This window comes from Liolophura sinensis, chromosome 8 (assembly GCF_032854445.1).
Source record: "Liolophura sinensis isolate JHLJ2023 chromosome 8, CUHK_Ljap_v2, whole genome shotgun sequence".
NCBI lineage: Eukaryota > Metazoa > Mollusca > Polyplacophora > Chitonida > Chitonidae > Liolophura > Liolophura sinensis.
The window spans coordinates 21,409,739-21,419,388 of NC_088302.1; the positions used below are offsets into that span (position 1 = coordinate 21,409,739).

General features: G+C 38.2%; 1 protein-coding gene across 1 annotated transcript; it reads left to right on the forward strand.

The window, feature by feature from the left end:
- Nucleotides 1-5,527, forward strand: LOC135474121 (coiled-coil domain-containing protein 134-like). The gene is made up of 6 exons (XM_064754139.1): nt 1-242; nt 1,118-1,239; nt 1,829-1,913; nt 2,877-3,061; nt 4,481-4,552; nt 5,295-5,527. The coding sequence occupies exons 1-6, from the start codon at nt 17-19 to the stop codon at nt 5,415-5,417; spliced, it is 813 nt and encodes a 270-aa protein (XP_064610209.1). The 5' UTR covers nt 1-16; the 3' UTR covers nt 5,418-5,527.
- The last annotated feature ends 4,123 nt before the right edge of the window (nt 5,528-9,650 follow it).

Here is a 9,650-nt window from a genome sequence, read left to right on the forward strand (position 1 = left end):
ATGGAGTGATGCAGAAATGGGGAATCTAAGTCTAAATGCTTTTCATGTTACGGTCATCGCTGTTTTACTTTTACAGACCGTTTTCAGCGAAGATCAAACCGTAGCTCATGTGGATCAGACAAAATCATCCGAAACACGTGACAGTAAAACGAGTGAAACTGAAAAGATTACTGAACAGACTGACACTCAGAAATCTACAGGTGAAACGTCCGGTAAAATACCAGTATCATCATGGCAAATGTGTATCCTTTTTGTGCCAGTCATTTGCTTGTCAAGATCTGAAAAAGATATTACAGGTACCAAATTAAAAATGTACAGATGGTATTTTTATGCTTGCGAAATATAAGGCATTCCATTCATTAATTCCCCCACCAATGAAACAGGCTGCCATCGATAAATTCTTGACTATGGCGTTAAAGAAACAGTCGAAAATAATTGAGTGAATAAGTAAATAAAAATACTCATTTTATGGTATAGGAGCCTACATATATAGGCCTACTGTTAAGAAGTGTTGACAAAGAGCTGGCTTCAACAAAGCAACATCGAAATAGTTCTTGAACACATCCAGACTTGCTGAACTTTCCACTTTATTAGACCTTGTATATAATACCATATTACAGAGCACAACATCCGGATGAAAAGCAACACGTACCGGTATTATGTATAATTTCATTTAAACTTAGATGAAATAAGTTTAAAAGGAATCTGACTGGTTTGAGTAAATTAATGATCTGTGTTTTGTTTTCCCTAAAATCTGAGCGATAACATGTATGTGTGAATACATTTATTTAAGTAACATTGGAAGATGTAGAGAAGCAAAATTGTTCTCACTCCCCATGCAGCTTGAACCAGAATATATGAACCATTGAAACCTGTACAATCAAATAGCCTATGGCTCTCAAGAGCTCAGATGGGTTCACATCATTCTGGAGGAATATTTTAAAGCTACCATGAATAAATATACATTAACCCAAAGACTTTGTTTTAAAGAGATTTGAATTAAAAGATTACTACTACTTGAAGTTAAAGATTGTATTAAAGGTAAAATCAAAAAAAAAATTGATATGAGGTGTAATCTCTAATCTGGACTAACACATTCTTTAACTGCATTACAAAGACATGAAAGTTTTTGAACAAAACAGAGCAGTGCAGTTGGAAGCAGTCAAAAACATGCAAGCGTATGGTAAATACGAACAACGTTACCAGCTAGCAGATATTGTTATAAAGCAATTGATGAAGGTAAGAAAATATTAAATTTCTAAACTGGTTGTCATTCTTGTGTGAAGCATAAGTTGAATGAGATGGGTTATATTTCTGGGAATTAGTGTTAATTACATTACTGATCATACTCTACAGTTATCATGGCCTATAGACTTGGAAAAGATTGGTTTAATTATGTACCCACAAGGATGTGTCAGATTTTTCTTTGGCCTTCAGTGGCTTATATGTTACTCAAAAATAATATCATATAAATATACAGTATGATGTAGTGCACAATTATCAGTCTGTTTAATCCAACTCTGTTTTACGCCGTACTCAAGAATATTTGACTTATACGATCATGGCCAGCATTGTGGTGGGAGGAAACCTTTCAGAGCACAGGGGAAGCCCATGACCATCCACAGGTCTGCCAAACTTTCCCACATACGGCTGGAATGCAGTGAAAAATCTCTGATTCAAATGGGGAGGTATTTTTAAAACCAACTCATAGCTTATTGTTTCTGGATTTCTTTACTTCTAAAAAAAAATGTGGTTAGACAATAGGTTGAAATATTCTTGCATTTTTTGTATGAAGTACCGGTAGCAGTAAATTTTTGGATATTGACAGGTACTTGCTGAGGCCAAAGTCAATGTGACCCAGTGGGGATTTGTACCTGGTGACCCATACCCAGAAGAGACCCATGTCCGTGAAGGTAATCACATGATTAATGTTATGACGAGACAAGTGTAAGCTGTGTTACTTCTGTATTGGGCGATCTTACATGAAGTTTATAGGAGTTCACTTACTTTCCATCAATATGGAACACACATTCAACTTACAGTGTCAATAAAAATCTGTGTTTTACATGTTGTCAAGTGTGTCAGTTATATGGAGTTGTATGATTCAGTTATCACTGGTGTATGATAACTGGCTGTACAATTTCTCTAGCCACAAAATCTTCATCGCTGTTACAGAAATGCCCCACATCAAAGATCTTATGATGATGAAGCAGCATGGACAGGCAGTTTGGGCAGTTATGGAAGTTTTGAGCTTTGTGGAATGCACATTCATCTTGCTCTATCAGTAAAAATCTATGTGTGTTACATGTGGTGAAGTATATCATTTATTTGCCAAAGACATTGGTTTTATACTGCAGGCAATCTCCACCCATAAAACCAACTGTCTTCCAGATTTTGAATGTGAAAACAATTGCATATCTGGCATGAAATCAAGATATGCTGTACAACAAAGATGTACATGGTCTCAGTGTCCTAGGAAAAATTTATTGCTATGAAAAGAGATATTTTGTTTGCCTGTGTGTGTTATTTCTTCCAGATTGTAAAAGCAAAACAAATGCTTATATTGAACGAAATGATACCTTTATGTTCTTTCAAAAATTGATTAAGTGGTTTTTCATGATGTTCTTTGAAGTTCACATACTTTCCACCTACAATTAAGATTGTAGAATAAAAATAAAAGTCTGTGTTCCATGGGAAAAATTGTGTCATTTGTTTGCCAAATGTGGGTGGCTTACTCTAGGCAATCTGGTTTCCTCCACATGTATATTGCAAAACCCACTATTGTTGAATAAATTTTCCACCAGTTAAGACAAATTATTGTGATGCAGATTGAGTAAAGTATTTAATCATTAATCCATCCCAAACTTTCATTGTAGCTGTCTCTAAGGTGATGGAGAACACGGCCATGTTTGGTGACCTAGCTTTACGTCTCCCAGATATTGTTCACAGCCTGTACGATAAGAACCGTGAGTGGCAGGAGCTGATAGCCTGGGGTGTTTGGTTCTGTAACCAGACACAGGTCTTTGAGATGTCCAGTGCCAGCGCCATGCTTCTTAACCTGGTATGGGTGAAGGATGTGTGTATGAGCCTGGGAATTGGTGTGTTGGGAAATGGGGGAGAGGGGAAGCAAAGGGAAGGTCCATGGTTTCAATGTTATGTGCTGTCCTTTAGTAACAGGATTATATTCAGAATTGTGTGTAATGCTTGTTGGATTTTTGGGAGAAAATAATTAAATGATTATAGACAAAAACCATTTCAGTTGAGAGAATTTGCAATTATTTAAAATGGAAAAAAATTATATCTGAATTGGTGTTTGCTAAGAAAAAAAACAGTTTATTAAGATGCATATCCATCAGTGTTAAGGTTAAAAAGTAAAATTCATTTGATTCTTTCTGCAGAGAATGTGTCCATTTGATTTTTTTTTTGTTCACATGGAAGACTACATGAGACTACATGCAACATGAAGTGATCAGATGTAAACACTATCAAATTCATTGCAAATAATAGCAGTGGATGTCTTATTTATTGTGACCGTGAATCGCTTCTTGAAAATAAGTTAGTTGAAAATAAAAGAATATCTAACCAATTCAGACCATGCAAACAGCATGTGTCTAAAATTGCACACACAGTACATTTAATATGCTGAAATTTGGTCAAGTATTATTACATTGACCAGACTTGGGGGCATAATGGTAACAGCATCCGCCTCAAAGTTGGGAGACCCGGGATCAAAACTGCGTCGGGCTATACCGAAGATGGAAAAAATGGTATGTGTTGCTGCCTTGCTTGGCGCACCACAGTGAGAGGTTAGAGGACAGCATCATAGTTACTGGAGGCAGGACTTCGGCAGCGTGAAAACACAAGAAGACACAGTATATTTACACATGCCTAATGACTCCACATCATTATATGACTGAAAAATTATTAAGTATGACGTAAAACTCAAGCAGGTGGGCCTCCTTGGCTCAGTCTGTTAGCGCGCTAGCGCAGCGTGATGACCCAGAAGCCTCTCACCAATGCGGTCGCTTTGAGTTCAAGTCCAGCTCATGCTGGCTTCCTCTTTGGCCGTAAGTGGGAAGGTCTGCCAGCAACCTGCAGATGGTTGTGGGTTTCCCCTGGGCTCTGCCCGGTTTCCTCCCACCATAATGCTGGCCGCCGTCGTATAAGTGAAATATTCTTGAGTACGGCGTAAAACACCAATCAAATAAATAAATAAATAAATAAAACTCAAGCATACATGCATACATACCAGCGTATATGTTAAGTACCTAAAGATGTATGTTCTATGGATGTACATACAACAATATGTTATCGTATCATAGTACGTATTTTAATACTGTATATGTCAAAGTTTTGTTTTTTAGCCCGGGACCACAGAGCACTTATTTGCAATGCCACGCTTTACTACGTACTGCATCATATCTTGTTTTGTTTTGTCTTTAAACCTGGGTTATCTCCCTTCCTTTTTTTTTTTTTTTAGATGTCTCAAGAGTTGAACCTGATAGAGAGAGACAGGTTGTACATCAATCCATTTACAGAGGAAAATTTGAAGGTACTGGTAATTACTTTCAGGAGTCCTCACCATGGGGATTAATGACATCCTCTGGAAGTTCTGCCTATCTTTAACCTGGCAAAATCTTGTTCAGCCAGTGATGGCATCAAACCGCCGTCAGAGTGCGTTCTATTTAGAAACCTGATGCAATTGCCTACCTTTGTTAAATATGTCAAGGCTGTAAGTACAGCTGTTCGCTTTGAGCATCAGAAATGACTCTTGGACCCTTGGGAATAACTGATCGACGCTGTGTTTGCAATAAATCAACAGATAACGGACATAAGTGTCTGCAAGCTTCGGGTCGTGGAGACGTAGTTGAAGGGTAATTTTTGTCCCAAATGCAGTGATAAACTGCCAGGGCAACTGCATCAGGTTTTTAAATGGGGCATGCTCTGACGTTGGCTTGGTGCCATCCTTGGCTGAACAAACGTTTTGCCAAACCAAACGTCAGAACAATCTCAGACTATTCTTGACATGCAATGAAGTTGTGTGTTCAATTTTTCTGTCTGCTTCTTGTTTGTTGCAGCTTTCAGGCGACTCTTGGCAAAGTCTTCTCAATTTCCTCCACCCATAAATCTAACAAACAAATGAAAATTTCTTGAGTATGCATTAAAAGAAAAAAAAAACAAACATATATTTTAAGTATCAACTGAAAGGTGTATTTAAGAAATCAGGTGATCCTTTTATTTTGATCGCTGATGTTGCCCCATCCCTCAATCCATACTTGATTTTTGTTTTGTAGCTTCAAGAAGAAGAGATTGCCAAACGTTTAGATGCCAAAAAGCAGATAAAATTGGAGAAGAAAAAGAAAAAAGAGAAAAAGCGTGGCCCAAGGATGAGTGGATCAGCCAGAGTTGAACTCTGAAATCTTCTTTGCTGTCTTATGATGGACTCTTTATTGCCTACTTATGCAGAACAGCAAGAGTTGTGTTTGTAAAAATTCACATGGGGTGTTTCGCCCTATGTTACTGGTTAGGTAGCATGTAATGTATATGTTTGTCTCTGATTAGTCCGGTATTGCATATATGAAGCAGACAGTCTTTGATTTTAATCCTCTCAGAGAATCCACTTTTTGTGTAAGGTTACTCTCTTATGTGCCAGTGGCCATAAAAAAAATTTGTACTACACTAAGCGATTAGCCAGGTTCAACTTAAAGTTAAGTCATGCTTAAGACTTTAAAAATAGCTGTCATAATTTCTCTCTTTTTAATATGCTAATCTGCATATAAAACTTTGGTTTTAAAATTCTCCCACTTTTTCAAACCTCAGGGAGGTTTGACTTCTTCAAGGAGTTGCTTGCTACCCATGAAATCTCCGTAGCTTGCCAACCACATGAGATTTAATTGTTTCAGTCGACGAGTCAAAACAATTTTTATTGAAATCCACGTCCCAGATATTCACGCATTTTTGTCATCATATAAAGTGTACTATTTTGACTCATTTTCTAAGTATTTGCTCTATAGATGTAATTTATGGTGGCAGGATCTTAGGATGCCAATTTGAGGGCTGTAGGATGATAACAATACCAATGATCAAGTGTAGGACTGTGGGATGGTAAGATGATTATTCATGGCCATGACTTGTGACTGATGGCTATAGGTTAGCTGTCCTGATGATTTAATAGGACTGTGGAGTGGTTGGATGATTAATTATGGACATGACTTGTGACTGATGGTTATAGGTTAGCTGTCTTGATGATTTAATAGGACTGTGGGATGGTAAGATGATTAATTATGGACATGACTTGTGACTGATGGTTATAGGTTGGCTGTCTTGATGATTTAATAGGACTGTGGAGTGGTTGGATGATTAATTATGGACATGACTTGTGACTGATGGTTATAGGTTAGCTGTCTTGATGATTTAATAGGACTGTGGAATGGTAAGATGATTAATTATGGACATGACTTGTGACTGATGGCTATAGGTTAGCTGTCCTGATGATTTATTAGGACTGTGGAATAGCTGAATGATTTGCTTTAAATAGGACAGGAGGATAGTTGAATGATTTATCGTATAGATGTGATTGGTGATAGGAAAGTTTGTTTGCTATAGACATTATCTATACCTGCTAACTGTAGAAGATGGTTGTAACACAGTGAGATTATTCAGTTGTCACAAGGGCACGATCAATAGCTGAACAGTTTGTCTTGCCACCAAATCCTCATTGCTGCTTTGGTAACGTCCAGCATCACAGATCTTATCACAGTGAAGCTATGATGGACAGGCAGTTAGAACAGTTCCTAATCAAGATTTTAAAATGTTCATCCAAACTGTGCTTGTCTTTTGAGCTTTTCATTTGGTACATCTCTACATAATGTATACATAATGATGGTCATATTTGTCATACAGTATTTGTCATATTTGTCATACAGTATTTGTCATATTTGTCATACATTGTCATATTTGTTATGTTTTCTATGTGGCTTTGTGGTTAAGATGCTGATCTTTCAATCACACACGTACATGAAGCTTTGATGCAGTCCCAGTCTAACACATATGATTTGCAGGATTCCCTTGCCTATCTTTTCTCAGGACCTTCATGGCTATATTAAAGCTGTCAACAGTGCTCACAAATCAGTAATGTGGTCTTACATGAAATCCTTGGTGATCCAAAACATCCACCAATATGGCACACCCCTGCAACTTGCTCTGTAGGTAAAAATTTACACACACCATGTTGGAAAGTTTATCATTAAATTGCCATAGGTCAGTGGTTTACTCCAGGCCCTCGAGTTGCCTGCACTTGTGAACTACATGTCGCTGCTGTCATATGAGAGATATATCCTTGAATATCGTGTTACCCAGCAGTTCAGTAAATCCGTCAATTTTCAGTCAAGGCAGACAGTAACGTTTGGAACATTTGATAATGGCTGATATGCTGTACCACTTCCTAATGTACTTTATGCTGTTCAAAGGGTTTTCAAATTTGAATACTTTTTATAGTGTCAGATATACATATGATAATAAGTGGAGATTAGAACACCTGACCATCCCCTACAGGTATTCAACTGAACAGGAAAGTCTTGCTTATGATACATGTATTTTCAGTTCTAAATTTGATTCATTGTGTGAGAAGACTTTACTTGGACCATCCTGAGGGATTTTTGTCCATAGAAGAAGGATTAAATTTATATTTTGTCAGGACTGTGTGTAATAAACTGTTTTACATTAAGCTGTACTGTTATGTTTTTCTACTATCTTGGTCAATTGCAAGGGAGATAGTATTGATAATGAATTTTGTTATCAGAGAAACAATTAATTACTGGTGAAATAGAAGTGGGATTAAAGTGATCTCTGATTTATTTATTTGATTGGTGTTTTACGCCACACTCAAGAATATTTCACTAATACGACGGGAGCCAGCATTATGGTGGGAGGAAACCAGGCAGAGCCCGGGCAAAACCCATGACCATCCACAGGTTGCTGGCAGACCTTCCCACATATGGCCGGAGGGAAAGTCGGCATGAGCTGGACTAGAACTCACAGCGACCGCATTCGGCAGCGAGAGGCTCCTGGGTCATTACGCTGCGGTAGCGCGCTAATAAACTGAGTCACGGGGGCCCCTCAGTGATCTCTGAAGTGAGATTGAAATATCAGAAGTGAGATTAAAGGGATGTCAGAAGTGGAATTAAAAGGATGTCAAAAGTGGGATTAAAGGGATGTCAGAAGTGGAATTAAAAGGATTCCAAAAGTGGGATTAAAGGGATGTCAGAAGTGGAATTAAAAGGATGTCAAAAGTGGGACTAAAGGGATGTCAGAAGTGGAATTAAAAGGATGTCAAAAGTGGGACTAAAGGGATGTCAGGAGTGGAATTAAGCAATGTAGGACGTCAGCAGAACAGAACCTGCAATACCATTCCCTAGACGTACGTAAATGCTCGTAGCGTATCATGAAACACAATGGATTTCATTACAAGAGGAATAGTTTAATACTGGTTGCACATTTTGGTGGTGTCTGAAGTGGCATTAAACCTACATGTACATACCATATGTAAATGGTTAGGTAGTGCATCCAAATGTATGTTTGATATTACACTGCTGTTTCAACACTACGTCCAGCATGTTTAGCATGCCAGGTGCAATTTGCAACTGCTTCAGTACACTAACAGGACATACTGACAAAGTTCGTTAAAATGAGGCTATTACATTTTCAGGCACTGACACAGGTAAACACAGGTGATGTGTTAACTGAATTGATTTTTCTGAGTCAACAATGGTTCACTGGTGTGTTGAATTCATGGATGGAGGCAGTGGCCCAAGCCACCTCATCTTATAATGTATGGACCGGAGACCTCCCATGGTAAAGTCACAGCCTGTTAGACACAGATTACCATACACTCAGCCTCATTGTTGAATGACTAAGAGATTTTTTCTTATTTTTGACTTGTGTTTAATGCCTTAAAAGAAAAGACAACACCAGATCAAAGGTATTTGTGCTTAAATAAAGTATCCAACAGGAATAGCATAACTTTTTGTCTTTGTGCGTTGCTTGCACAAGATTTCACAGTTCATAATAAGCAAAAATTCAACACACTCAGAATATTCGTAATCAAAAGCGCGGCCATAATATCAATTTTGACCAATGGGGTTACTTGTATCTCCATAACCTAAAGAACACAGGCTTTTTTCTATTTATGAGTAATGCAACATTGTTTCAGGTTGCTTTGTAAGAATTCCAGATTAAGAATTGATTTATTGAGTTTACCAAACACCGCAGCAAAGAAAATAGCTGTGCCACTTCAGGACCGTTTCCACTTCTCTTCCTGAATAGGGGGCCTCCGTGGTTCAGTTGGTCAGCGCGCTAGCACAGGGTAATGACTGAGGAGTCTCACCAATGCGGTCGCTGTGAGTTGAAGTCCAGCTCATGCTGGCTTCCTCTCCGGCAGTACATGGGAAGGTCTAGCAGCAACCTGCGGATGGTCGTGGGTTTCCCCTGGGCTCTGCCCGGTCTCCACGCATCATAATGCTGGCTGCCGTCGTATAAGTGAAATATTCTTGAGTACGGCGTAAAACACCAATCAAATAAGTAAATAAATAAACTCTTCCTGAATAACTCTGGTTATATCATCTCGTCTTTTAATCAAGAATTCTCACTAA